The sequence below is a fragment of the Colletotrichum paranaense genome (assembly GCF_030867605.1).
Source record: "Colletotrichum paranaense strain IMI 384185 chromosome Unknown Scaffold_6.1, whole genome shotgun sequence".
NCBI lineage: Eukaryota > Fungi > Ascomycota > Sordariomycetes > Glomerellales > Glomerellaceae > Colletotrichum > Colletotrichum paranaense.
The window spans coordinates 1,033,861-1,061,575 of NW_026848964.1; the positions used below are offsets into that span (position 1 = coordinate 1,033,861).

General features: G+C 51.3%; 11 protein-coding genes across 11 annotated transcripts; 6 read left to right on the forward strand and 5 right to left on the reverse strand.

Annotated features, from left to right (window-relative positions):
• Positions 1 to 1,220: 1,220 nt before the first annotated feature.
• On the forward strand, positions 1,221 to 2,550 carry CPAR01_07971 (uncharacterized protein; the record flags this gene model as incomplete). The annotated part of the gene is made up of 4 exons (XM_060492240.1): positions 1,221 to 1,475; positions 1,600 to 1,685; positions 1,753 to 2,113; positions 2,227 to 2,550. The coding sequence occupies 4 exons, from the start codon at positions 1,221 to 1,223 to the stop codon at positions 2,548 to 2,550; spliced, it is 1,026 nt and encodes a 341-aa protein (XP_060348610.1).
• A 478-nt stretch (positions 2,551 to 3,028) lies between these two features.
• Positions 3,029 to 4,156, reverse strand: CPAR01_07972 (uncharacterized protein; the record flags this gene model as incomplete). Its single annotated transcript, XM_060492241.1, has 1 exon — positions 3,029 to 4,156. One exon carries the CDS (start codon positions 4,154 to 4,156, stop codon positions 3,029 to 3,031), a length of 1,128 nt encoding a protein of 375 aa, XP_060348611.1.
• Positions 4,157 to 6,071: 1,915 nt separating this feature from the next.
• On the forward strand, positions 6,072 to 10,001 carry CPAR01_07973 (uncharacterized protein; the record flags this gene model as incomplete). The annotated part of the gene is made up of 1 exon (XM_060492242.1): positions 6,072 to 10,001. The coding sequence occupies one exon, from the start codon at positions 6,072 to 6,074 to the stop codon at positions 9,999 to 10,001; it is 3,930 nt and encodes a 1,309-aa protein (XP_060348612.1).
• Positions 10,002 to 10,873: 872 nt separating this feature from the next.
• CPAR01_07974 (uncharacterized protein) lies at positions 10,874 to 11,550 on the forward strand (the record flags this gene model as incomplete). The annotated part of the gene is made up of 2 exons (XM_060492243.1): positions 10,874 to 11,389; positions 11,461 to 11,550. 2 exons carry the CDS (start codon positions 10,874 to 10,876, stop codon positions 11,548 to 11,550), a joined length of 606 nt encoding a protein of 201 aa, XP_060348613.1.
• An 898-nt stretch (positions 11,551 to 12,448) lies between these two features.
• Positions 12,449 to 13,519, forward strand: CPAR01_07975 (cellulose-growth-specific protein; the record flags this gene model as incomplete). The annotated part of the gene is made up of 1 exon (XM_060492244.1): positions 12,449 to 13,519. One exon carries the CDS (start codon positions 12,449 to 12,451, stop codon positions 13,517 to 13,519), a length of 1,071 nt encoding a protein of 356 aa, XP_060348614.1.
• Positions 13,520 to 14,815: 1,296 nt separating this feature from the next.
• Positions 14,816 to 15,196, reverse strand: CPAR01_07976 (uncharacterized protein; the record flags this gene model as incomplete). The annotated part of the gene is made up of 1 exon (XM_060492245.1): positions 14,816 to 15,196. The coding sequence occupies one exon, from the start codon at positions 15,194 to 15,196 to the stop codon at positions 14,816 to 14,818; it is 381 nt and encodes a 126-aa protein (XP_060348615.1).
• Positions 15,197 to 16,866: 1,670 nt separating this feature from the next.
• On the forward strand, positions 16,867 to 17,987 carry CPAR01_07977 (uncharacterized protein; the record flags this gene model as incomplete). The annotated part of the gene is made up of 5 exons (XM_060492246.1): positions 16,867 to 16,921; positions 16,973 to 17,501; positions 17,590 to 17,626; positions 17,686 to 17,755; positions 17,815 to 17,987. 5 exons carry the CDS (start codon positions 16,867 to 16,869, stop codon positions 17,985 to 17,987), a joined length of 864 nt encoding a protein of 287 aa, XP_060348616.1.
• A 211-nt stretch (positions 17,988 to 18,198) lies between these two features.
• On the reverse strand, positions 18,199 to 19,665 carry CPAR01_07978 (acyl-CoA dehydrogenase domain-containing protein; the record flags this gene model as incomplete). Its single annotated transcript, XM_060492247.1, has 4 exons — positions 18,199 to 18,609; positions 18,669 to 18,777; positions 18,831 to 19,304; positions 19,364 to 19,665. The coding sequence occupies 4 exons, from the start codon at positions 19,663 to 19,665 to the stop codon at positions 18,199 to 18,201; spliced, it is 1,296 nt and encodes a 431-aa protein (XP_060348617.1).
• Positions 19,666 to 20,698: 1,033 nt separating this feature from the next.
• On the reverse strand, positions 20,699 to 21,682 carry CPAR01_07979 (uncharacterized protein; the record flags this gene model as incomplete). The annotated part of the gene is made up of 5 exons (XM_060492248.1): positions 20,699 to 20,798; positions 20,851 to 21,052; positions 21,115 to 21,225; positions 21,281 to 21,476; positions 21,542 to 21,682. 5 exons carry the CDS (start codon positions 21,680 to 21,682, stop codon positions 20,699 to 20,701), a joined length of 750 nt encoding a protein of 249 aa, XP_060348618.1.
• Positions 21,683 to 22,563: 881 nt separating this feature from the next.
• CPAR01_07980 (methanesulfonate monooxygenase) lies at positions 22,564 to 23,784 on the forward strand (the record flags this gene model as incomplete). The annotated part of the gene is made up of 2 exons (XM_060492249.1): positions 22,564 to 22,616; positions 22,665 to 23,784. The coding sequence occupies 2 exons, from the start codon at positions 22,564 to 22,566 to the stop codon at positions 23,782 to 23,784; spliced, it is 1,173 nt and encodes a 390-aa protein (XP_060348619.1).
• Positions 23,785 to 23,898: 114 nt separating this feature from the next.
• Positions 23,899 to 25,712, reverse strand: CPAR01_07981 (cytochrome P450; the record flags this gene model as incomplete). Its single annotated transcript, XM_060492250.1, has 4 exons — positions 23,899 to 24,307; positions 24,364 to 24,445; positions 24,511 to 25,242; positions 25,304 to 25,712. The coding sequence occupies 4 exons, from the start codon at positions 25,710 to 25,712 to the stop codon at positions 23,899 to 23,901; spliced, it is 1,632 nt and encodes a 543-aa protein (XP_060348620.1).
• Between the last annotated feature and the right edge of the window lie 2,003 nt (positions 25,713 to 27,715).

Consider the following 27,715-nt stretch of genomic DNA (forward strand, 5'->3'; position numbering starts at 1 on the left):
TTGGAGAAAAGACTTTCAACGGCGCACCCCTCCACCAAAGTAATTCCCCTAGAAAAGTCCATACTGAGACATCAAGCTAAGGAAATAACGTCCTTCTCAGGACAATTCAGCAAATGTCTTTTGATATCATCTGAATCAAGGATACTGCGCCAGGATTCCGTTCACGTCCCGCTCCCTTCGGCACCCTCTTCCTCCCCCGGACTGCGATGCCGGGTTATCCGGAACAGGGCGCGGCGGCTTTCCCGGTAAAAGATGCACCCTCTGTTAGTGCCAAGGATACATCAATTTACCTTAATTTTAAAGGACCGGCTTTACTTGCCATTTCGAACAAGCCAAACCCGAGCTTGCGGATAAGGTTTTGGGTCCCTTTGGTCCCAAGTCTCAAGCTTGCTCCCTCGGTTAACCGGGAAAGTCGGCATGCTGGATGGATGTCGTATCCTAGGTACGTAAGCTATTCGTGAGGCAACTCCTAAGAAGACGTAGCTGGGCTTCGATATCTTCACCTAACCGTCTTTTCGCTTGGCATAGTATGCTCCTTGAACTGAAATAGACGTCACAAGGCTTCTTGCGGAGTTTTGGTGCACCACCGGATCATGATTTCCTTAATCAACATGAATCCCTGGGTTGTAAACTCAATTCTCAAGACAACAGTTGAAGCGGGGCCGTAATGGTACAAGTCCGGGATGGGAGGCCCGAAGAAGTCTAAAAGGGCAACTTTACATGGTCATTTACAGGGAATGGGCTGGTTCTATGCATACTCGCCAAGCATTATACGCTATATTTTCTAGAGGCATTGTTAGAATCTCAGGGTAAAATCGTGGACCAAGAAAGTCAACATGAAGATATCGGATCATCTGATCTCTATCCTAAATCGCCAAGACACGGAGCTCTACACAAAAATGGACGATTTAGTCACGAAGAAGAAGACCCTTTAGGGCAGGATCTTCTGAGTCCTGCTTGCAAACGGTTTCTCTTATTTAAGAAAAAGGTAAAGCGCAAGTCGACGATGGCCTCAAGTGGCTGTTGGCAAACTTACTAGCTGTCTCTGCCAGATCTTACCGGCCGTTCGTCCACTACACAAGGGCGACATTCCATTCGTTTCTCGCAGTCCCGCAACGCCCATCCCCCGACTCTCATCCCCGCGAAGGCATCACACGACGCCTTTCGTTCTTCCCACGCTCCCAATTCCGCAGAACATTTCCTCGCGTGCTACCGGAACCATGGCGAGGATACTCCTCGGACTAGCTGCCCTCCTCGCAGCAACGACAGCCACGTCCGCAACCTGCACCAACCCCTCGGTCCGCAAACCATGGACCGCCCTGACGGAAGACGAAAAGGCAAGCTACATAAACTCGACGCTCTGTCTAATGGACCCGTCGCAAGCGCCAGCCAAAGTCGGAAGCTGGGGCGCGACGAGCCGTTGGGAGGAGTTGGTTGTTGCGCATATTGCGCAGGTTCGGTATATTCACACAGTGGTACGTGCAAACACAACAACAAGTGTCTGGATACATGCCGTCGGACTGTTTGACTTCCGTCTTGAGAAGTGTGTGCTTGAAAATTGTTATTCAATGAGGCTAATCAGACCGAGTAACCGAAAAGGGCGCCTTGTTCCCCTGGCATAGATGGTACACCAAGATCCACGAAGACCTCCTCCGTAACGAATGCGGTTACACAGGTCCATACCCGTACGCCTGCCCTCCTCCCTGGTTCTCTCTCCGCAGGAATTCAGCACCCAACTCACACCTACTCCAGCTACTGGGACCAACAAACAGATCAATCCCTCTACCTCATCCAAAACGCTTCCGTCTGGGACACCGCATCCACAGTCAAAGCCTTCGGCACAGGTCGGACCGACGCATCCACAAACTGCATCCTCGACGGCGCCTTCACGGACTACCGCGTCCGCTTCAACACGCAACTTGAACGAGACGAGACAGAAGGAGGCGGCGTTTGTCTCACACGAGCCCTAAACCAGACGGCGTTCGATACCATTTCCCAAGCGAACGTCGTGGAGCCCTGTATGGCGCTTGACAAGGGTGATGATTACGGGGAGATGTTAGGGTGTCTTGGGAATACACCGCATAGTGGTGGGCATTTGGGCGTCGGTGGCATCGTGAGTTTTCTCTTTTCCTTTGGTCCATCTCCTGCTCTCCCAGCATCGAGCAGAACGAAAGGACTCTTCTCGGCAAAAAAAGTCATCGAATCCAATGCTGAATAACATCACAGATGCGCGACCACGCTCGCTCACCCGCTGACCCAATCTTCTACCTCCACCACACGAACTTCGACCGCCTCTGGTGGGAGTGGCAGACTTCCTCTCCCGGCAGGCTCTACGCGATGGGCGGCCCCAACGTCGCGGCGAACCAGATCTTTCTCGACGCGCAGCCAAAGATCCTGCCCGAGGACATGTTCCTCCCGTACTTTGGAGATGGAGGCAGCAACATCACGACGCTGGACCATATTTTGTGGATGCCTGGGTTGGCTAAGAATATCACCATAAGGGACACGATGGATGTGCGTGGGGATAAGATGTGTTTTGAATATGTTTGAACGGAGGTAATATCACCGTGATGATCGTCTTGGGATCGATGAGATTGTGATGTCAAAAAAGTCGAGGCCCGGAACTTGTGGAAAGGTATGCTGCCCTTATACATCTGCAACTCAGGGAGAGTAGAGCGGGGAGACCACTGGAACATCACCATGAAAGCAAGCTAACGAACGCTTTCGTTAACAGTTCAATGGGGAAATTTTGATATGATGCTTGACTTGAGGTCTATGATATACATGAGACCTTTGAAACAATACTATAAGGTCGCCACCAAAAGAGATATAAGGTTTGCTCGTCCGAAGGGCCGTTTGATGAACCGCTCCTCCCAGTATCTCGCATTGTTCCCAACCCTTCACTTCTACCTTATGATAAGCAGACTTCAAGCTCAACCTTGAGCCATACACGTCATAAAATCGATCCCATCCATATCGATACAGCAACAAATCGTCATATCATAGGGACAAGCTCCAAACAACAATGTTACCAACACAGTGTAGCAAAAGTACAGTTGCTTTCGATGACGACCTCGGAGTACGCAGGGTAAAGTACGTCAAAAGCGGAGGCAATGGCGGTGTTGTATTCGTCGTTGAATTTGGTGGCGTTGCACTCACTGCAGTGGATTCCCATACCGGGCTCCGGCCACTGTATCTCGTACCCAATGAAGCCCTTGAGCTCTCCAGTAGCCATGTCATATGCTGTGAGATTGAAAGTTGCCGGTAGGGTGAGGGTGTCGTCAGAGGTGTCATTGGCGAAGGGGGCTGGCCCATGATTGTAGACGAAGTAGCCATCAGAGCCTGGGACGGTACCAAGGTTCTTGAGTGCGTTGAAGAAGACAGGCAGAAAGTTGAGGGGAGTAGCGTTGGTGCCTTGGCAATGGGCCGTGACGGTCGAGTTGAGACGGTTCGAGAAAGGGTAAGGACTGCAATAGCCGTCTGTGGTGAAGAGGATGCTGCTCAGGAAATGGGCAATGGTGCCGTACCAGATGGCAGGGCGAGGGCTGACCTCGACCTTGACGCTAAGAGTTCTTCCTTCAGCTGAGGGCTTGTTGGTACCACCTGTTGAGGCGGTTCCGTTGTTCGTAGGAACCCAGACGCCAGGAAGTCTGGCCCAAGGAGTTGGACCGTTCTCAAGATGGTTGCAGATGAAAGCTGAGATGCAGGTAGAGTTGCCGGAAGCGCTCATACTGATAGGGCGTCCGCGATAGGTATAACACCAGAGGGTGGTACCGCCGTCCTTGGTGCTCATGGCCTTCCCGGCACGCAAGAGCTCTGGGGTGCCGTCTTCGATCCAGGCAGACCAGGTATCGCCGTTTGAAAAGGTTGCAGAGGCACCCTCGTAGTTCCAGGGATATTTGCCGTCATTATAGGGCATCTCGACAACCATGTCAGGAGGAGCAGGGTCGGTCTCGGCTGGAGTGGACCAGATGGCACCTTTATACCAGTTCATCTGGCGGGATGTGGACCAGGTTAGGTTCTCTGGGTTAGAGCCAATGCCGCAGTCAGCTAGAACCAGGTTCTGGTCAGCGTTGCTCGGGGCGAGGCGGTGCAGATTGAAAGGGTTCAGGGAAGATATGACCGTAAAGGCCTTGAGAGTGCGTGAGAAAGTCATCTTGCTGAGGGAAGAGAACCAAGGTAAAGACGGAAAATAGGACAGAACCAAGAAAGAGAGGATTGAAGTTTCGAGGTGATGAGGTTTCGGTCCAAGATTTGTGGTGCTGTTGAGGTGTTGAAGAAGAGACGGAGAAGAGAAGATGGAAGTGAGCAACAGGAAGTGTACCGCGTATGGCAGAGAAACTCTAGAAGAGCAGCTGGAAGGGGAAGGAGGGCCCAATGAGTTGAAACTTGTTCTTTCCGTCCATCAATGTTTGAGCCTTGGAGGTTCTTGCTATGGGAAAGAAGTAGACACAGTACCTGACACTTGGCGTGTAAGTAACCACGTTGTGACCGAGTGGTAACTCCCCTCAGAAACCAAGGACTCAGAGCAAGAGCAAGAAGGAAGGAAGGAAGGAGAAGCGGAGGTCAGAATTCCATTTGAGAAGCAACGGTGACAGTATCCTCGGCCCCTTCCTGGCACGATGTGTACAGTCTGTACATGGTGATGCTTCACTCGGGGATGGCAGACTTGAAGCTACGATGGCGCTTCCAGAAACTCGGCCGCCTGCAGCAGGATGGGCAGAGAAAAGGTGACAGCAACCGTTCTTCTCATGGCATTCTCAGAAAGAATTGAGACTATTACCTTATACATCCCCCTTTGAAAGCTCCCATGGTGACTCAGCCTTGGATCTGATTGGGAAGAAGGTGGTATTCGGGATGACCCTTTGGCTTCTGAACTGGAAACAGCGAGTGCACCTCATGCACTCCCAAATGATTCCTTGAAGCTTCGTGACACGTGGAATGCCGGGTAGTGCCTTGTTCCATCGGTCGGTTCATGGGATGGCATTCGCGACTGGAGCTTAAACAGGGATGGACCTTGACGACTGGGTGATGCCTCTCTCTCAAGCTACCATTGGCTGTCGAGGGAGGTCGGATCTTCAAGGCACTAAACAGGGTAACAATAATCATAGAAATCATTTCTTAATCCTCGTTTTTCCAGCTCCAAACACCATGAACTCTCAGAATCATCCTTTGATGCTGTCGTATTAGGCAGATATGTGAGTCGGAAGTTAGTAATCAAGGAGCCCGAGATGTAGAGGTCGAACAGGATGCACAGTCAGCAAACGTCGTTGTCCAATAGAACAGAGCAGATTGCCGGAGATCAGCCACCATCACCACACAGACCCTGCTGAAGCGGTCCGGGGGATGCTACCCAAGCACCGAAGACACCCCCGGGCAAGGCCCAATGGACCCCAAAGACCCCTAAAAATAAAGCCAAGCCGCATCGGGGGTGGAGTGACCTGCACCTTGTACCCCGTACCCTACAGGGAACTTGAAGGGAGCAAATAGTTCGTTGCCTGGGCTTCAATGTACTGCGGTACACTATCTGTAGCTGCCCGCTCCATTCCTCTCTCATCACACGCATCCTCGAACAGACAGACAGAGACAACGCCAACGCCCATGCAGCTCAGCCGCACTGCAGCTCAATCTAGTCTAGTCACCTATTCGCACCTCTCTGCCACCGTTTATTACCTTGCCCAGGTGCTATGCCATCGAAGCCATGTCGCAGAAAAACAACGCCTGGCGCCACGTTCTCTCCCCTTCTCCCCTTTCTCTCTCCCCGCGACCATGTCGTGTCGCCATCGCGAACAACCTTGACGCGGCTATGAACCTTCGTCATCCTGCTTGACGACTGGCTCTTCGAACCGCTATCCGCAACAACAACAACGAGATCCCCGCAGTAGGCTCACTATCAAATACTCCGAGAATCGGACCAAGCCCGTCCGAAACCACCCAACAGTGCTGTTGGTTGTGTCTGCCAATCAGATTGCGACTCTGCCCGAAGTCCCTCGAAGGGAACCCCTCCAGCTTCTCGAGGCTCTACGATCCCACATCTCCCCAGAGCGAGAACACTCGTCGCCTCGGGCATCATGGCGGCCCTCCCCTCCGGTTGGGAATGGGACTACGATGGCTCCCGCTGGTTCTACCGCTACAAGCCCAACGGCCATGTCCAATTTCACTTCCCAAAAGAGGGCGACGAGTTTCCAGACTTTGTCGATTGCTTTTCACCAGCCCCCGAGCTTGCCCCCGAGGAGAAGCTTGAGAGCCAACAACAGCTCAAAAGACGAACCACGACCGATGCCAATCCAACATCCAAGATGCGCGCTACTGGCGGACCCATGTCCGACTTTGGTATGAGTCGAAGTGGTTTTGGAGGACCCATGAGCAATGACGATGACGATAGCGACGGCTTCTTCTTCCAGCCCGAGAACTTCATGTACCTTGGCCCCGGCGCTTACGACGACATCAGTCCGGAAGCTGACGAGGACGATCGCGAGGAGGCATTGGGTAGGCCGAATGCTGGTGAAAGCGGCGAAGGCAGCAGTACCAAGAACCATGCGATGCTCGATGTTGCCAGTATGAAGTCGGGCGTATCGCCGCTACAAAGCGAGACCAATACACCCTCTATCATCAACAGTGTCCCTGTGCAAGGGGCTGAAGCTACGTCCGAGGCACGGGCAGAGACGACTACTGCAGAGCAGCCTCTCAACGTCAACACTAATACCAGCCCGGATCCCAGCCAGGCCCTCCCACCCTCTCCTGGCGTTCCGCTTCTCGATTCAGTTGAAAAGCCTCGGCCTGGATTCTCAGCCAATGTCTACAGTCCGCCATGGGACCCAGTGGGTACCATGGCCGAAATGGCAACGGAGCACACGGCGCCAGCTCACATCGAAACCCACCCTGACCCGGTTGAGATGGCCGACACAGCAGTGCTAGCACCCATCGAGACGAATTTCGCCGACCTGGGTATTGCCGAGTTACCAGAGCGGACGAGTCCGGCGGAGGCAAAGCCGCCATCTGCTCAGTCTACCCACGATTTGCTGCATCAGACGAACATGAGTGATGCAGCCCTCTACGGCGCTACTTTTGGAACCGGATCTAGGCCGCAAAATTCATCACCCTCTCGGAGATCTACAGCATCTCAGGGACCTCGACGCGATTTAGGTACAGGGATCACAACTCCTGATCACTCTCTGCCAGAGGTGGTGCCTCCGCCGGCGCCGCAACCAACGCAAAGCCCCTCACCAACTCCGAGCGGAAGTGGTCCTTTCAACATCAAAAGAAAGCCTTCCAAGTCGGCGGGCAAGCAGACTCAATACCACCCCTATGTACCCGGAGCAGTCAGCAGCATAGCTACAGAGCAATCGAGCACGACTGACTACAAACCCCGAGAACATCGTAATTCCCTTACTCGGGATGGGTCCCTAATGATGGGCCCACGAAACAAGTTCGACCAGACAAGTATGCCCTCTGTTCTCAAGCCTCCTCAGCTGCCGCCCAAAGTTACCATGGACTCGTCTCAAACCCCAAGCCCTCCCGCCAATCACCCAAGAGCCCCCGGCACAGCCAGTCAAACTTCAGGTTTCGTTACACAGGGGCCTTTGCAACACTTCCCATCAGTGCTGAAGCCAGCAAGAGGACAGCCACAGAGCAGAGCCCAGGAGCCGTCGCTCCCGCAGTCAGCATCTTCTGATAGCCCAGGCAAGAAAGGGACGGGGAAGGAAACGCAATACGCGGCATTCCAACCAGGTCTCGCAAGCCAGAAGGCACCTTCACCGTCTCATCAAGACAACACTCAAGCTTTTGGCCCCTCCGCCACAATCTCGCAGACATCTTCTAGTCGCCAAAGCTCGCAAGTTCAACGACCCGAGACGACGCCTATTCAGTCATCGCAAGACCAGTATGGAATAGCAAACCAAAGCGGTCAGCTTCCTGCAACAAACACCCCATCTGCACCCGCCTTCCTTCAGCGTCCGCGAGCCCAGAGTGAAATTCGCCAACAACCATCTTCCGCTCAACACCGAACATCGATCGACTACCCTCGCGATGATACGCAAGGATATGACTCTAGACTGGACGGGGGACGACCTCGGCAGACGTCGTATGCTTCAAGCGAGGTCTCGTCCCTTGGGCCCCCGACAGGCAGCCAGTCATCAATTCCCCTCCAAACTCCGTCACCGTTGGAGAGCGACGGAAGACGCCATTCTTCCGGCTTCTTCCATGGTGCAAACTCGAACTCTTATTCCTCACAGTCCGGTGCTGGGTTCGGTACCGCAGGTTTGAGGACAGCATCAACTTCTGGTCCCTCTGCTGCGCCGACGACAATAGAGAATTCCCGGCAGGCCTACAAATTCGCAGAGAGCCAAGCTCCTCCAGCTCGACCAGGGAAGATTCCAGTATCATCGGTGGCCACGGCTCATCCTAATCAAGTTATGGAGTCTCAGACTTCTCGCGAAACTTACACCCCTTCGTCAAATCGCCGTCACTCTCTACCGCCTGGTAGCACGGCGAGCCAAACAGCGCTACCGGCGTCTCAGCAATCGCAGCCAGAAAGATACGAGTTGTCAGATCAGATTCAAGGCCAAACGCGGCCTCATTTCGACTCGGTGCATTGGGAGACAAGCGGCACTAGTGCTACTGAGGCTGCTCATGGCATTTCAAGGCCGTATTCAGTGCATCCTATGGGGATGCAATCAGGACAATCTCGTAGTCCAGCCTCAGGAGCCAAGCCCGTATTCACTTCACAACCACCATACCCAACCGATGATAACCGCCAACCCGTGACACTGACAAATCGCCCATCTCGTCCCACAGTAACTCTGCCTCCCCAACAAGGTCTTGGCCCAATGAGCCCTTCCACGCCTATAAGGTCTCCGGGTCATCTACTTCACCCTATTCACGAGCACAACGAGATCGAAAGTGTGATGAACTCTGCTCCTAATCCCTCAGGAGGACGAATCTCCCCAAATACCCGAGGGTATACTTCTGAATCGAGTTTCGCTCCCCATCCAGCTTACTGTCCAGTGGCGAGTAACACCCCACCGGATCAAGCTACAGTCAACATTGCAGGACTACCTCAGTCAAGCGCAATGCGCCCCGGATCAACCCCGCCCGTCATGCAACATTCGGCAAACGGAAAGGAAAAGGGAGGCTGGCTGTCCAAGTTCAAGAAAGGAGGCTCTAGCAAGTCCGGTGCCCTTCAAAAGGCCCCGCCGCCACCACAAGGAATCCCGATAGCTCAACAGCCGATGCATGGTGCACCTCCTTCGCCAGTTTCGATGTCGGGAAACCTTATGGCTGCCGGCGTATCAACAGATCCGAGGTTAAGCCAACAAGCGGTGCCAGTCATGTCTGGACAACCAAGCAATGTGCCCAACGTCCAATATACGCCATTTGCCCTGTTAAGTAGGCCAGAATCTTCGAGTAACCAGGCCTTCACTCCAAACACTAGCAGTCTTCAGCAAGCTCCAGTTCGCCAGAATTTCCCGGTTCAGAGCAACGCGTCTCTACCTACAGGGCTAGCGTCTCAGCCTAACTCTCAAGCTCAAGGACACTCCATGACCGGGGAACAGATCCAACAACGTTCAGCCAGCGTGCCACCTGGAGGCTTGGTACTGCCTTCAGGTTCACCGATGGACCATATGGATAATCTCTCAGACGCTGCTTCTGTTTCGACAATGGACGTATCTGAAGCCCAAGCACAGCCGGTACTAAGGCCGCAGCTTGTCACAGTTGAGCGGCATGCTGCTCAGCCAACTCGAGAGCAACCCGTACCGCACAATGTCGGCCACACTACTCAATCGGCCCGGCCGACTCTTGAGGGGCGTCCTCTTGATACCAAGGCGCTCGCAGACAGCGAACTGACTGTCCCGCCTCTGTTCTCGAAGCCTCAGCCAAAGACTACCGTCAGCACCGTTCCTGTAGATCAAGGTCCCGCTGCTCAGAACAAGTGGACGAAGAAAGCTGCTGTGGACTACTCTGGAGACGACTGGGGCGATGACCCATGGGACTATCAGTAGAATCGTGAATGAGATTCAGCTATGCTATTATGAGTGGCCCATATCGGCCACAGGAGTCTTCTCTGAGTGACAATATCTAGATGTAAGCAATCTATACGTGTAGATACCACGTCGATTCGGGCTCAAGTAATGTATTTGTATCAACCCGTAATTACTGCCATCGTATTCACATGGAATACAAAGGAATCTCGCCATGAGCAGCAAAAGAAGCAGAGCCGGGCCCAAGTACACTAGTAGAGTATCTCCTTGTTTTGCAGACCTTGGATCTACCCGAGACTACCATCGGCAAAGGGTAAATATCAAGGTAAGCTACGATGGGAGACTGAGCTCCGGCTGGCGCTTGTTCTGCGACCGGGAGAATTTAAATTTCCGGCATGATTGGTAGAAGGAAATAGAGTGAAGATGCGGATGAAAATTTGCGAATTCTTACAATGCTTTGTTGGCTTTCACCAGTGATGCGATATTAAGTGGTCAATGATAAAGCGTCCTCAAAGACTTTGTCTCACTGTTTGAACTCCCTTTGTGGATGGAACGGTCGCCTTTATTCAATGACCAACGAGGTAGAGACCTCGACTATTGTGACATTGTCCAAGGTCGAGAACACAAACAGGTCTTTGCAATATCGATGGGATTGTTCTGAAAATTGCTGGCTTTGAGTTCAACACTGTTGACTGACCCTCAAGCCTCCGTGCCCGTCATTGGGAGAATACTTATTTCGTCTTCATCCTTCCCAACGTCGACTGAATACAACATCATCATTATCCCAGCACAGCCGATCACCGACAACTTAACAACAGACAAAGTTCAGTATACCCCAAATCCCAACAAACAACCTACCCACAAACTTGATATCTACTAAGTTGACTACAGCGATGGCGCCACCGTTCCTTAGCCGTCCCGAGATTCAACACCTCGTTTCAAACTTTTTGATCGACTTCTACAACCGCGAAGACGTCGAGAACTGGGAAGATGTACAAAGAGCGACTATCGACGCTATGGGAGATATTATCCTCCAAATTGCTCGGGGGCATGCGCAGGCGCAAGTAGAAGGTACACACCCCTCTCCGGACCCGATGGACTTGGACGATGGTGGCGCTCTACAACCCGAGGAACCAGATTCAGATGACACTTCGGACCCAGATGACTTTGTGAGAGACGACATTCCTCCCCAACCACCCAGGAAGAACTCCAGCTCCTCAGACTCGGACTTTGAGGGCTCTGGGAAGAAAAATCCCCGCAGCGGTAAAGGCTCGATCAAGACTAGGAATACTCCCCGGAAGGATACCAAGGTAAAGTCTGACCGTGTTGCAAGCCTCGAGGCACGCAAGACGAACCGATGTGTGCTGGGATGTGGCTTGGGCTACACGACGACGGATCGCCTCAAGAGAGTAAGTTGCTTTTCACTTCCCCTTTGAATATCAACTCCTTGTGAGAACAAATCAGCTAACAGCATGGATAGCATTACAAATCTCACCACCCCGGTTGGGAGACCGCAGTTGTGGCTGCTGGCCAGACCATCTTTGCCAATCAGCGCAGCTACACGAAGTGAGAAACATGAGAGGGGGCATGGGTTTCCAATATGAGAGGTTTGTTGTCTGCATAATTTTGCTGATAGGAGTACAGAAAGGGGGGTTTTAGTTTTTGTCTGACTTTGATTTTCAATATTCGGGTTTCGGGTCTTGGGCGCTGATGTGAGGAGAAGGAGTGCGATATCAAGCAGAATAGCGTGAGTCAAAATTGAGTCAGGGGGGGTTGAGCGGTTGATATGTCTAGAAACTCCATAAAGCTCGCCTTTCAATCCTAGTTCTTAACGTGCCTCGCGTAGATAAAAGATCGACGATCCGTCCGACTTTGTTTGCTACTCTTCCGTCATCCTCGCCGGCACCCGGCGTTGCGGTTGCGCCAAGGCATGTCCCGCCGTAAGGGGGCTACCGCACCACTCAGGTGAGTGCGCGTAAATTATCCCTATCGTTGACAGCTTCCTAGACACATTCTAACTCTAGTAGACGCCTTCGACCAGGGCCAATGTGACAAGGTGATGTTGGGCCATTCAGACGTCCGATAGCTACGGAGAATTTCATGGGTGACGGCGGCGTCTATTCGTCCACGCCATCCCACCGGCCCGTTGAAACAGACCGTCAAAGTTCAAGGGATGTCCCGTTAGCTTGCCTGATGACAGGACCACCGGTTCATCTTAGACTCGGGGGCTAATGGGCTTGGCCCACTTACAAACGTCAAGTCGGCGTTCGGCAGTCAAAGTCGATGTCGGACTCCTGCCGGCAGCATGACGAAGTATAAGGTGATGAAAACGCCGGCGCTACATGAGCTGCCATACTCCAGTGTGTTGTCCTTCCATCTTCCGCGGGTCGTAACAGCTCAGTCCATTCTTTTTTTTCAGCACTTTGGCAAATCTGCCTTTCCGTTCCTTATTCCATTTCTCGCCCAACATGCGGTGCTCAACCTTCCTCGCTCTGGCTGCATCAGCCTCCGGCGCGTCCGCCCATTACTTCTTTCCCCACCTCATCGTCAACGGCAACTTCACCGGCTACAACGAATACGTCCGCGACAACAGCGCGGGCTACATGCCCTTCAAGAACGGCTACGACAGCACCGACCTCCGATGCCGTACCGGCTCCATGGAGCACGCCGCCACCACGGGCGTCTACAAAGTCAAGGCGGGCGACGAAGTGGGCTTCGGCCTCAACTTTGGCGGCACGATTCAGCACCCGGGACCCATGCAGGCCTACCTCTCCAAAGCACCGGGTGATGTTCGCGAGTACGACGGTTCCGGTGACTGGTTCAAGATCTATGAGCTCGGGCCAAAGTCCTTCTCCAGCGAAGGCATCGAGTGGGGCGTCACCAACGTTGGCAACTTTACGTTCAAGTTGCCTGAGGAGACGCCCGCTGGGCAGTACCTCATGCGAATCGAGCACATTGGCGTTCATGGCGCTGGTGACTTTGGTGGTGCGGAGTTCTACTTCAACTGCGCCCAGATCGAAGTTGAGAGCGACAGTACCGCCGTGCCCGGCCCGACTGTCAAGATTCCGGGATTATACGACGGCCACGAGCCCGGTATCGAGTTCTACATGTATCGTCCGTGGATCGTCAACTTCACGATGCCGGGGCCGGCTAGATGGCCCCAAGCTCTTGTGGAGAACGTTACCGCAGAGGGTGTTAGCGTGGCTCCGACAATCACCCCTTGGACACTCCCGGCAGTCACGTCCACAGTTGGGGGACAGGACATTTCGTCCTCAGCGGCGGTAGTCGTGCCCACAAGCCTTGCCTCCGCGGCAGTGCCTTCTGCCAACGCGACGTACTCGTACGCATCTACGACTGCGGTTGGCTTAAGTGGATCAGCGGCCCCGAAGAGCGAGATCAGCGAGTTGGCGGTGTCAACAGTCAGCTCAGCCGCGACTTTGAGTGCAACGGCTGTGCCTTTCACCACCACTTCCAAGAAGTCTCGATGCCCACCACGAAGCACAGTGATCAGCACGGTTTACGTAACTGCAAGCGCTTGATCCAATCTCAGAGAGTTGAATTTCCCCTTCTGCTCTTTATGTCTATGATGACACATGAGCCATGCGATGCTGGGAGCTGCAAAAGACAAAGTACCCTCTGCAGCCTACCTTAGTTGCCGCGCTACCGGACGTAGACACTGGACGTCAATGATGTGCCTGGGCTCGCTGCAAAGGCCTTGAAGACCAAAGCTCGAAAATGGGCTAGAATTCGTTTCTGTTCCGCTTCTGAATGTATTATTATACTTTTTTCCATCAAAAATCAAACCCTTACTAAGATACCTAGATGTCACTGATAAGCAGTAGAACGACCCTACCTGGCATTTGTAATTTTAGTGACATATTGCAGAAGCCTCTTATATTATGAGGTACCTTAAGGTAGTTAGCAAACACGCATGGCCTCGTAACGCAACTTTCCAATACTTCTTTGGAAGCCATCGACCTGCCATGCTTTTCTGAAATGTCGTGTTTCATCATCCTGTTGAGTGTCCTTCTTGTTCGTTTTATCTACGTCTCTCAAACGAATGTCTCCTGGGCCTCAAGACTTGCGAAACGGGAACATTCCTCTGCCGACCAGGGTCCGCCAGAAATAACAAACGCGACTGCCTAGCATACGTTGTCGCCCCTTTCTCATCCTCCATGACTCCTTATCCTGCCTCAGTATGACTTTCTCCACCAATTTACAGGGAATAAATTATCGAACTCTGGCTGTTGCGGGCTGGCTAATATATGTGTGTTAGGCAGCTCACTAAATGTTATCTCACAGTCCTTGACATGATTAGTTTTCAAGATCCTATCCCCTCAAGTCCTAGGAGACCTTAGTACACCTGTCTTTAGTCTTTGCCGACCTGTCGCTTCATTTGTAAACTATTCATGGGTGAATATACCGGGGAAAGACTCGGATAAGCGTGAACTGCGATAACTACGGAAGACAACCCGACGACAATATAATAAAAATGGCTGGAATTCAATAAAAGTCTGCAACAAGGACTACTCATTGTTGACTAAGAATAGAACATCTGTCAAGTCACTGGAAGTCTCCCAATGCCAGTTTCGGGACCAAGTATGGGCTGAGAAGGGTGATGTAAACTTTACGTCTGAATCAAGTTCTCAGCGCGTGCACGTTCGTACTATTCTCTTCTTCTCAATCGCCTACACGGTTGCCTATACGGTTGACTGCGTGTTAGAATGCCGATCACGTCGGAGCATTGGCGGACTTTGAGAAGAAAAGGTCCTATGTATGTTCATTAAATTCAGACTGAGAACGGTCGACCCTTTCTTAAGAGAATGCATCCAACATTAATAGCGCATCATCTGGAACATTGGAGCATTCATCGTAGCGTCCCAACCATTGCGGAGCAGGAATCTGCCAAGGCCAGGGTTCTGGGAATGAGATGCAGCGCCAAAGTCGCAAACCCCGTCGTTGACGATAGCGGCCGCGCATCGATGCTCGAAACATAGAGCTCTTCCGACAAGGTAGCCACCCATACTGATGCCCATAAGGAACACCTTGTTTGCGATGACTGTGGGCTGGCCAAGAGCATAGTCGACAACCGCAGTGATTACAGTCTCCCAGTCGTTTCTGAAAACGAGGCGCTGCTCTCTCAGAGCTTTGCCTTGTCCCGGGCCATCGAAGAGAATAAAGTTGAAGCCTTCTTCAAGTGCCGCCTGGCCATTCATGTAGAATATCTCTTCCTTGGTAGAGTCGAAGCCACCATTAAAAATGATCGTGGGCCTCGGTTTGTCGCTTTTGTCAGGCTACATCATCGTTCCCGGAAGAGTAGTCCCTTCAAAGAGGATTTGAATCCTTTTGGTCTTGTATGGCATGAGATCGGCTGCAGAATAAAATGTCTCGGTACTTAAACCGATGAGCTTCTTGGATAGGTCGTCTTCGAAAACGTTATCTCGCCGGTAGAATTCGGCCGTGCGGTAATAATTCGAAGCGCGTAAAAAGGCATGCTACGCACCACATCGATTGTTATTCGCCAAGCTCGCTTTCGCGGCTTGGACGGCGCGGTCTCCAGCCAATTGCCATTCTCTAAGCCATGTTTTTTCGTCGCCGGGGGGAATGTGAGAGCACACTGAGATGACTTCGGCTAGCTCTGCCCCACCACAGTGAGTGTAGCTGGCGGCTCGAAGAGCTTCATAGGCGAAAGACTCATTGTCGGGGAAAAAGTGCTTATGAAGAGTTGCGATTGAGACTAGTGATGAATCATGAGGTTTGTGTTGCTAGTGGCATATTCCTTACTTCATTTCTTCCAATTTTCACGCCTTTTGTCAAGAGCACTTTGATAGCACTTTTCGCAATCTATCAAGTGGCTGGTCCAAGGTCTGGTTGGTGTGATGCCCGTTACATCTCCGTCACAATTCCCGGTGTTACATCCGTCTCCGCCTCCGCTTTAGTGCCTCCGTTGCCGGCCATTGCGTATGAGAACCGACACCGATCTAGGGTGACATACATGACGTAGCTTAGTAATTCGATATTGTAACTGGCGGAAATATGCCCGGAGCAACGGAGTAATGATTGAATAGCTGCGAACTCATTTCTTGAGAAGATTGCGGCACACTGCCGCGTTGCAACTCAGTAAGCTGCGCACTCTCACGGTTCAATCGCTGAGAAGTTTACGAAAGCCGTCGCGAACTCTAGATACAGTTCCTATACGAAGTATATGGAAGACCCTGCTTCATCACCTTAAGCCAAGATTATGACACGCGCCGAAGGTCAATTTCTGGTAGATTGGGATGGTGGCGATAACGATCCGCTATGTCCAAGAAGCTACGGCAAGATGAGAAAATGGCTAATCACCATGGTGGTTTCACAAATGGCGCTCTGCATGTAAGATCTATGGTCATTAGGAGTCCTAGGGGTCTGTGTCACTGCTAACACTTTACACCTGCAAAGCACATGTGCGAGTTCTATTTACACTTCAACATACACCAACTTGGAGGCCGAATTTCACAACTCGAGGATCGTATCGACTCTGGGGCTATCAACTTTTGTTCTCGGTTTGTCGCTAGGGCCGATGCTCTTCAGTCCTCTTAGCGAGTTTTATGGGCGGAGGCCGATCTACTTGATCTCATCCACTTGCCACCTCCTTTTTCTTATCCCCCAAGCGACAGCAAGAAACATCACCACACTAGTTGTCCTTCGCTTCTTGGACGGTTTCTCAGGGAGTGCTTTCCAAGCTGTATCCGCTGGAACCGTCCGAGATTTGTTTTCAAACGACGAATTACAAGCGCCCATGCTGCTGTTTTCCATATGTCCGTTCATTGGACCAAGCCTAGGACCCTTAGTCGGCGGATTCATTAACTATTATACCGGGTGGCGCTGGACGTTCTACGTCCTCATAATGTGGTCTTTTGTACTAGAGCTGGGAATTGTCTTTCTTGTCCCCGAAACTTATCGTAAGCTTGATGACCCCCCTCCAAGAACTCGCAACTGACATGGCTTATCAGATCCCATTCTCTTACGGAACAAGGCTCGCAATCTTCGGAAAGAAACCGAGGATGATCGTTGGAAAGCAGCTTCGGAGATGCATTCCAAATCTGTGCTCAGTGCTGTTGGGATATCATTGCTGCGGCCCATTCAGCTCCTCACTTTTGAGCCAATGTGTCTCTCTCTTTGCCTCTTCTCGGCTTTGCTACTTGGCATACTATACTTATTCTTTGGAGCTTTCCCTCTTGTTTTTAGAGAGACTTATGGCTTCAATCTCTATCAAATTGGCTGTAGCTTTCTGGGGATCTTGGTTGGTATGCTGCTGGGTATTGCCACCGATCCGGTATGGCATAAAGTCAGGATAAGACTCATTTTGAAGAACAAGGGCCAAGGCGAAAATGGAGATGGCAGCGAGCCTGAGTTCCGACTTCCACCCGCTATGTTCGGATCTATTCTTGTTCCGGTGGGAATTTTCATGTTTGGTTGGTCCATGTACCCTTGGGTGCATTGGATCGTTCCCATCGTTGGTACAGCCATGTTCGGGGCTGGGTAAGTCTTATTGAGCTTTGACATATACATGCAATCGTTAGCGCCCTCTCAACAGTAGTTTGGACTAACACAATGTTCCTCTCAACAGAAACATCCTTCTTTTCACTGGTATCTGGACCTTTCTGGTGCGTAGCCCATCCCAAGAAGAATTACCAAGGCATAGAAAGTCACTAACAGAGAACAGGTTGAAGCTTATCCCAGGTATGCTGCCAGTGCGCTAGCTGCCAATTCTTTTGTCCGTTGCCTGGCGGCTGGTAAGTGTCCCCTGACGAGTTGCAGAGTCTTCGTACATAATTGACTGATCCCTTCATAGCTGCATTTCCGCTTTTTGGAAATCAGATGTACGTAAGGCTCGGGTTTCAATGGGCCTCATCACTTTTGGGCTTCTTGGCTATTGGAATGATGGTCTTTCCTTACCTATTCTTCAAATATGGAAAGCTTATTCGGGACAAGAGTAAGTTTGCCGATGCGTCGATCTCTCTGTAAAATCTCTGTATGAAGTTATCAAGCATTTTCACATTTCCACGATATGGACCTGTAAGTATAGACATCTAGACTATTGATTCAAGGCCATAAGAGGGCAGTGAGGAAGGTTCATATTTCACCAGCTCCGAGCGATGATTAGCCTAATGGGAATGAGAGAAATTTAAGGCTCAAAATGCGTTATATTCATTGATACTTCCGCCTGGTGTCTTCTCTAAGTGTACCATGTCGGCTCGGGAATCTCGCCCAGCAGCTGATATCTACCGAGCTCACGATTTTTGTAAGACACAGGATCATGCAGACTGTGTGTCCTGATATCCCTCCAGAATCTGTCAAGGCCAACCTTAGTTCCGGTGGCTTTCGCGCCCGTCACCTCGAACACACCGGACGTAACCCGAAGTCCCGTGTCAGTTGCCGTGACCTTGACACTAGCAACCCACTCCGCTGCTTCTCCTCGAGCCTTTGCAGTGACCTTGGCCCTAGTTGATGGATCTCCAGAGTACTTGTACAATGCATCAATCTCGAGACCCGCCTTGTCGGCAAGTGCATCGGCTGCACGGAGGTGAGCTAGGAAGTTTCCATAGGTGGACAGGATATAAAACTCATCCTCGGCCTTCTCCTTGTTCTGAAGTTCGCTGTGAGCATTTTATGGGTATAATTGATTGGAGCTGTTCTAGCACTTACATCACCGCCGAAGGGCCAGGCCCGCGTGTTTTTTCTAGTGTAGGCTGAGGCAAAATCCAACGCACCCCATGCAATACCGATGTAGAAGTTGCTGAAAACGAGTTGAATCCTGTTCCTAAAAGTCAGATTTTGCTATCAAAGTGTTGAGAATTGGATTCTTACGTGGGAAGAAGCAGACTTGCAAACGGGATTTTGAGAATCGAGTCATCTGGCTTTTTTTCGGCGGCATTCCATCCTAGTGCATCAGACCAGGGCGCAGTGACGTTCTCAATCTTGACGCTTCCCGACTCACTCAGACGCAAGCCAACATTATCCCAGTTGTGAGAAAAGATAATTCCCGGCTGGTCAGTCTTCACCAACGCATACAGGTGGTCATCCGTACCCTCAAGTACACCTTCGAGAACAGTCAAGTCGGAGATAACTCCACCGGTGTTGAAGTTCTTGAAGCCATTGAAGATGACGTTGTCGCCGTCTGAAGTGATCTTGTGATCGCTGTCGCGAGGGTTTACGGCACCACCGACAAAGTAGTTGTTGGAAATGATGAGATCCTGAGTGCGGTCTGCCTGCTCGGAGCTGCCAATGACATTGGCCGTCGTTGACCAGAGCAAATGGTATCCCAGAAGCATGCCAATTGATCTATTCCAGTACATCAGAAATTCAACTCGCAAAAGTACTCAATCTTCGGTCAAACTCACCCGTCTCCCTTGGCAACCTCGCGAATCACCTTGTAGCCGACGCTCCACGGCTGCTCACCACCGCCATACTTTTTCCATCCGAGGACTTTGAGAAGACCAGAATGCTTCAGCAGCGCAATCTCAGCTCTAGGTGACTTATTTTCCCTCTCACGCTGCGCGGCATCTACGGCTAGCACATCTGCAACGTCTTTGGCTCGCTGAAGCCACGCTGCTTCGTCCGCAGGAAGTGACGACCACTTCTGCTGGTACTCGTCGTAGACTTTGGGGTCGGTTGCAGGAACCGAACGAGCGTTGCTACTCATTTTGTACGACCTTTGAGATTAGATTCTTGCGTTCTCCGAAGGAATGGTTGTCTTGTCGCTCGAATTTGGGGAAGGAATAAAAGCGAGTAGAAATCCGCAACAGGCGGGAAACGGTTGACTGACGTGTGAGAGGACTGGATGAATATTGTCTCCCTTCTATCTCTGATGTCAAATTGCGCCAACATGTATCTAAATATGCTCAAACACGCCCGCCCGTACCGCCTCCGTAGTCTAACGGTTCAGCGATAGCCGGCACTCCGTTCCGCCGTCGCCAGTGGCGCGAGGGTCCACAGCTATGTTGTCATATGTCGCAATCGCAACGACTTAGGATGCGCGCGTGGGTGTACTTCGCACCTCCGCGTCTGGCCCCCAACCCCATACCGACAGGTAATGAGGCATGCAGGGATAAGGTCACATTGGAGCTTAACTACCTTTGTCCAGGGACAATCGCCTGTTCAGAAGACTTTCGTTATCGAGCAGATATTCTATCTGATGTTGAAAGTATCATTGTTTCGGCAGCTGCTCTGACTTGTCGCAGAGAGTTCTCGAAAGAGGGGTCTGCGAGCACAAGGATGGCACCATATACGCTATTCTGCAGCAATCGCGGCATATCTTTGCAGTGCACCAATCAGGCTTCATTGCACAAGAACTTCATTCGATTGAGTTTCTGACTATGGGCTGCTCGGAAACCCTGAGGTTAGTCGTCAATCTTTGTCACCTGTAACATCAATCCAGCCGGCCAAAGAAGATGGATGATAGAAGATGTCATGTCCCGTTATTTTGTTTTCCTCTCCCGCCAAATCTACTCTCTCCGATTTAAGGACTTAAATGAATACAAACAGCTGACACCTGGATCAGACCGTAGGATGAATGTTAATTTCTAGAGAGACACAGATTTTGCGATTGAATAACGTCTGGTATCTACATTTTAACCGTATGATTAGTGACCACAATCCAGGCTCTACCACTTCAATACAAATGCCCAATTCATCAGCTCTATCAATAAATTGTACTGTTGCCTCAATTTGGCAAGCTACTCGGTCTTCTTCCGAGTCTTGGGGAAGTACTGAGAAGTATCACCCAATGGTAACTCTACCAAAGAGTCCTTTAGCAAGAGGTGGAAAGTCAGGTACCTGAGTTGTGTTAGTTGAGCAAAATTGTTCTCTGCAACAGCTAGAAACCTACCATCCAACAAGCCCAGCGAGGAACGCGAAAACGCCACCACTCTTCTTCAATCCAACCGATGCGCTATCATGGCCATCGGCAGCAGCAAAGTAGCTAGCAGCAACCAGTACAAAACATAACTCAACGAAGATGAAGATCAGGATGTAAACAATATTGGTCGGTATGGTGGCGACTAGGTAGGCGAGAACGAAGACGCTCCAAACTGCGCGAGAGTCCTTGCATTAGTCTTAATTTTTGACTGCAACGATTGATAACATCACTCACTGATCATGAAGAGTCCGAGAGCATTGTTCAACTGCTGGGTATCATCGCCATATGCTGCTGAAACCCCAAAAGACGGAGTTAATATGGCACCGTAACCTGCGTAAAAGAGGCCTGTACGCTAATTGTCAGTCGAGGAGACGTTGGAAGCCATTTCACTCGAGCTTACCGAAAGCACTGAAGACACTGTAACCAAAACCGTTTCCTCCCGTAAGCTCCCACTGAGCAGATATCACTAGGCCAAAGGCAGCTAGAAAGAAGAAGTTTGCGATATAGACGTTAGTTGTTGTCACTCCTCGCCACTCCATTAAACTCAGGGAAAGCGTCGTCAAGGTTGTAGAGAAAGCTCCGATCGGAAGTGAGGTCTATAGGCTTTTTGATCAGTAAACATGTTTGGAAGGATCGCGAATTCGCGAAAAGGGGTACTCACCGCTGCTGTAGGAAGCGGTCTTGGTGCAGTGAATCGAGGCCCATGGTTAAGCGTCTCGAATCTCTCCAAGGTAGGCTCCGGCTTGACAGACTCGACCCCTTTCTCGCTTGCCCCATTGGGGGCTGAAGAGTAAATGGACATTGTAGTTGGAGTAGGACAACAGACGAGAGAAACTGAAAGAAGTAAGACAACATGGAGAGCTGCAGGCGCAGGTCTGTCTTTCGGATCCTTCAGCAGATAAATCAAACAGAACTTAGTTATGAACCCGACGACATGGCCCTGGTCTCAGTGAGTTTTCCGAAAATTTGCTCTATCCTTGCTCATTGCAATGAAACCTTGGAAAGCTCAGACTCGTCTCAATGAGTTGGTTGAGATTAAAGTTCGCAGATCTTGGTTCAATCCCACATCGCGCCATGTTGGGGTGGATGCATCCATCGAAGCGTGGGGAAACCCCAGTCAACTGGGATCTGGCGATCTCGCCATTGAGTTGATAATGGTGCAATTGCCGCACTTGGAGAGGACGGGTGAGCGGCAAGGCACATAACCTTTCCCCCCAGCACCACATGCCTCTTCAAGTGCCGTGACTGGCTCCGATTGTATCAATCTAAATTCAGGCATGCGTCGTAATGTGGTATTTGGAAATCACGTCAGAGCTAGGCATAGGTTCGCCAATGTCGTCAATTCGACGGAACTTCCTCCGCAACGTCGATCTGGATATATCGCGCAGAACGCGCCAGCATAGCTACATCCTAGTAGATTCAGAATGATGGTTTGATATGTGCTGATCACATCTCCTCTTCTGTCATTGTTTGTATGTCACCGGCCTTGATGATAGGATTTGAGAACCTGCCCTTCTTCCGTTCCCCGTCTCCGAAGTGTGCTTGGTCAACATCGTTCAATCTCAATCTACTTCAGTGTTACCGGGCCAAAGTGAAAAGGGACTTGATCGCTTCTTTGAATCACAGTTGAGGCGCAAAATTGGCAGCCACAGACCTTACAGTTTCCACATTATCGCAGCGAAAATGACCGCTCAACCACATCCCCTCAATAGTGACCCTGAACGACTGCTTTTCGCGTAGGTATCCTCTCCTCAAAGGTTGCAGACAAGTAGCTAACTTGACAGATACTGGGTACCCAATGTCTCAGGTGGCTTGATAATCAGCAAGATCCCGCAGAGGACAAACTGGGACCTGGCTAGCAACGTCAAGTACGCCAAGGCTGCGGAGCAAGCTGGTATCGAGTATGGCCTCACGCAGATTCGCTTCACGTCTGGATACGGTGCTGCAAACCAACATGAGTCTGTGTCCTTCTCTCAGGCAATTCTCCAAGCCACAGACACAGTCAAGATCATTGCTGCTATTCTCCCTGGGCCCTGGAATCCCACGACGGTGGCGAAGCAGATCGCCAGCATCGACCACTACAGCAATGGCCGCATTGCCGTTAACATTGTGAGCGGTTGGTTCAAGGGCGAATTTACAGCTATCGGCGAGTGGTGGTTGGAGCATGCTGAGCGTTACCGTCGCAGCAATGAGTTCATCCGCTGTCTCAAAGGCATCTGGACCGCACCCGAGGACACAGGATTTACCTTCGGCGGCGACTTTTACCGCTACAGGAATTATGTACTCAATCCTAAGCCAGTTCAGAAACCTCATCCCGAGATCTTCCAGGGCGGCAACAGCGACGACGCCAGAAACAATGGCGCCGAGGTCAGTGACTGGTACTTCATGAACGGCAACGACCTCGATGGTTTCCGTAACCAGATTGCGGACGTAAAGGCCCGCGCGGCAAAGGTCGGCCGCGAGGACCAGGTGCGCTTCGCGGTGAATGGCTTTGTCATCGTTCGTGAAACAGAAGAAGAGGCCGTTCGCGTGTTGCAGGAGATCCAAGGCAAGGCGGACAAGGAGGCCGTCGAAGCGTTCCGGGCCTCTGTTCAGGAAGCTGGGGCCAGCACCTCAAACAAGAAGGGCATGTGGGCCGATAGCAAGTTCGACGACTTGGTACAGTACAACGATGGCTTCAAGACAAAGCTCATTGGTACTAAGGAGCAAGTTGCTGAGCGACTCGTTTTGTTGAAGAGTTTGGGTGTTAACCTAGTGCTCACTGCCTTCTTACATTACGATGAAGAGATTGAGCAATTTGGACGGGAGGTTTTGCCCCTCGTAAGACAGTTCGAAAAGGAGGGTCGTGGTAAGGACGCGAACCTTGAAATTGAGAGAACAGGAGATGTGTACCGTAAGAAATAGGATCACAATACCAAATGGATATGGACTTGCTGCATAGGTTTGTTACAACATGACACTGTTCTTTACTTTATCTATGTAACACAATCTTGGATTATATCATTGCTTTAGACTTGCTCAAACCTTCAGAGCATCCCTGACGGCATTGTACCCCTCAAACACCTCTTTAGCTCGCTCAGGGCTTCTGATCTTGAACTGCATTGGGAATGGCAGAGGCTCCAGAATGACGTTGGAGTTCGTCGCCTGCGTATCAAACGTCACGTCCTCGCCAGTGGAGGGGCATTTCTTGAGGCTCATGTCAAAGGCCCAGCATACGCCTGCTCCAGCGACGAACATCTCGTCATCAACTAGGTTCTGGCCCAGGCATGTTCGACGACCCCACCCAAACGTATGCATGCCGACACCATCGCGGAAGTTCGGGTACCGGCTGAGAGGCTCCTGATACGTGGGAAAGCTGGGGTCTAGGTAGCGATCCGGGCGGTAATGTTCTGGGTCGGGGTACTTTTCCGGGACACGGTTGATGTTCCTGCAGTTGGGTCGCGTCAATCAAGGCTTGGTAAAGATCAGCGCGGGGTGACATACCACTCGCATGCAAGGATAATTGTTCCTTTCTCGATTCTCACGCCGCGGAATTCAGAATCCTGCTCGCATTGATGGGGAACCCCTGAACAGATGTAGTCAGTACTCATATCAACTCAAAGCTCCTCATCTCTGCAACGGTCTACTTACCAAGAGGCACCCCAGACCTCCACCGGAGGGTCTCTTTCAAACAAGCTCTTACGGTTGGAAGTTCGGCGAAGTCGTCACGAGTTGGCATCCTATCGCCACAGGCCCTGTCAATTTCCTCTTGGCATTTCTTTAACCACTCGGGGTGAAGCGCCATGCACATCAAGAAGAACTGCATAGGCCCAGAAATAGTGACCACTCCAACAAGACACTGGAAGCCAAGCATGCAGGCTGCGAAGTCTTCGGCCTTTTCAGTCTGCTTAAGAGTCTCATTTCCACTCTTCTGTAGCTGCTCGAAGTACCGGTAGGTCCATGTGTCTGATGGCAAGTCTCCTCTCAGATATCTTGCCTTGGAGAGCCTGAATGTTTTCAACCACCAAGCACGCTGGTTCTTCTCTCGGTTCATTTCGTACTTGCGCCAAGGATTGTATCGAACGAGGTCTGCAATGTGCCATAGTGGTGTCATGGTGTTGACAATGGGGCCAGAGATGGACATCCTTGTCAAGGTCTCAATGGCACTCTCGCCATAGGCCCGTCCTTGTGTGGAGTCATCCCAAGCAAGGCGACTGATGATGCGCCCTGTCAGCTCGCGAGTGTTGCCGTGAAATTTCTCTGGGTCGACAAGGAGGGTCACCAGCCACCGCTTGACCTCGTTCTCGATATGACCATAGAAGTGATGCTGATGAGCAGCCGCCATAGCCGCATGGACCCATTTTCTTTGATGTTTCCAAGTGTCTGTTGATCAACTCAGCCTCGCGTCGATTGTCAAATTAATCATGGTTATTGTGTCACTCACCATGGCGGTCCATCAAAGCAGAGTATGCCGGACCCAACTTATGATCAATGAGCGCCCTGATCTGGGGTCTTCCGGCGAATTTGTTGCCATCTTTGATGAGGAGATCTTGAGCCATTCCTTCGTCAGAAATGATTACGAACTTCTGGCCAAGCATGCTGGTTTGATAGATTGGCCCGAACTCATCTGCCCATTCCTTGAGCTTGAGCCACATGGCAAATCTGGGCAAGTCATGAACCCGGCCGACGACTGGGTATTGCTTGGGACCAGGGAATCTGGCAGGAGACTTGGATGTCTTGCCATCCACGGATGTTTTTGTGGACCATCCTAGCAAGCGCCGGAGGGAAGAGAATAGGAAACCAGGCACCACTAGGATGCCAAGATAAAACATGACGAGAGTAAAGCTCTCCATAATGAGGCTCTCAGAGTTTCCTGCTTGAGAAGAGGGTGACAGTGAATGCTCTTGGGAACCAGGAAGGGGAAATGGAGACAGTGGAGGGGTGGCATTGCAGATAGATATACTGCTACGTGACTACCCGAGATTCCGAGAAGCAGTTACTCAACCTTGCTGCATGTAGGGCTGGTAAACTTGCCGGAAGACCTTTGGGTGGGTCGACTTGGTCGAGACCATCCAAAGTTCCTTTCTGTGAAGAGATCAGGATTTGAATGTCATCGGCATTCCCAGCTGGAAGTGCGGGAAAACAACAAATGGGAGCGTTCAAACGCTCTTCATCACGCCGGAGACCGCATGGCGATGCTTGTTACACGGCGCGACGTGTACATGAGTTCGATTCGGAACGCCTTGAACGGGCATCAAAATCTTGCGATTGCCTGCTTTCGGAATGGAATCGCACGATATTGACTCCGTGAAGTCCGAAGCAGAGCGAGCTATGGGTCTGTAGGATAAGCCTCCCTCGCATCTGTGCTTCCTTTCAGCCATGAACATCACCGCCAAGTGATATCTTAGCTCTAGATGCTCGCACGTTTCGTCGCTGACTTTCCCGATCTGGCAAATCGACGCCCTGAAAGGTGCACCGGCCATTCCTGTGTAAGCAAAAGATGGCAGCCTGTTGTTGCGCTCAGTTTTATCGCTGAGGCAAATCAGTAGGGCGGGATATGTCTCAAGACCCCATTGACAGGCTCAATCGTTCCGATGAGAGACCTGCAGGATTTACAAACAGGGATAGAAAATACGCCTGCGCCGCATGGCAGGGGCAGTGTCACATCGTGACTTGGCCACAGCCAATTCCGTCTAGGACCCTTGACACCATCCAGAGTTGCGCTAAAGGTCTAGCAAAATATTCCGTCACATGCCTGATTCTCTCACTTTGTTTACGTTTATCAACTTCAGATTCTTCTCTGGTTATACTAAACTAATTCAAACATGACGTTGGAATTTTCGAGATAGCTTGTACGAGATTGGCTCGTTAAATTCGTCCGAGCACGCGCGTGAACGAGCCATCAGGAGCGCGGGTATGCACTGTAAGGGCTTACTACGTGCACGACATGACACTGTACCTGTAGTTTCGTGCCAGTAAGAGTCTCAGGACGAACTCGCGCTTTTGACGCAGTAAGATACGAGATTAGACAGTAGTCTACTAAAACAGGCGGCACTCTCAGTGCCGTGCTGACATGCAGCATGGCGCCCCCGCTGCCCGAGGGGCAAAGATCGCCGAAAGATACTTCTTAACCTGTGGGGGCGAGCCTCTTGAAATGTTCATTGAGTTGCGTGAGATATTCAGCGACTGGATACATCAGATGTCATCTCGCATGCTAGTGGTTGGACACATCGGATGACATCGAACTCGCGAGATCGCGAGACGGGACGAACAGACTGGTCGCGGAAGCCTCCCGCGTCGGCGCACGCGCCAGGCAGCGACTCCCACCTTAGGGGGTAATTGACAGGAACGAGGCAGAAGGAAGCAGCTGCAAGGGGGACCAGAAGTCTAGGTAGCCGGTCCAAATCGCTGTCTTTGTGATGCCATAATTCGGAGCGGGGACTGGGGAAGTCCGTAGATGTGGAACCTCGACGTTCTTAGCCGGGGTTTTGACAGCGGGATTGCCCCATTGGTTCGTGGGCTTTCTTAGTGTCTTTAATTCTCAACGATGTCTTGAAGCCACATGCAACTCCATACGAGAAGATGCAACTGTCGTGATCTTCCTCAGGATTGGACATCCCGCGAGGGCTCGCCACATAAGTCGGCTTCTGTCGTAATTGTGCCTTATCAGCGTCGTTCTCATAAACCCTGTCCACCTCAAAAGAGTGAAGACCACGTCAATACGAGACAATTGACATTAGTTTCTGTACTGACAACGCCTTTTTCCTGGACAGAATGCGTTCGGCATTTCATGTTCTCGGAAAAGATTCAAACATGGTAGGCACAGGAGATCACGAACCGGATCCGGCTCCAGTTC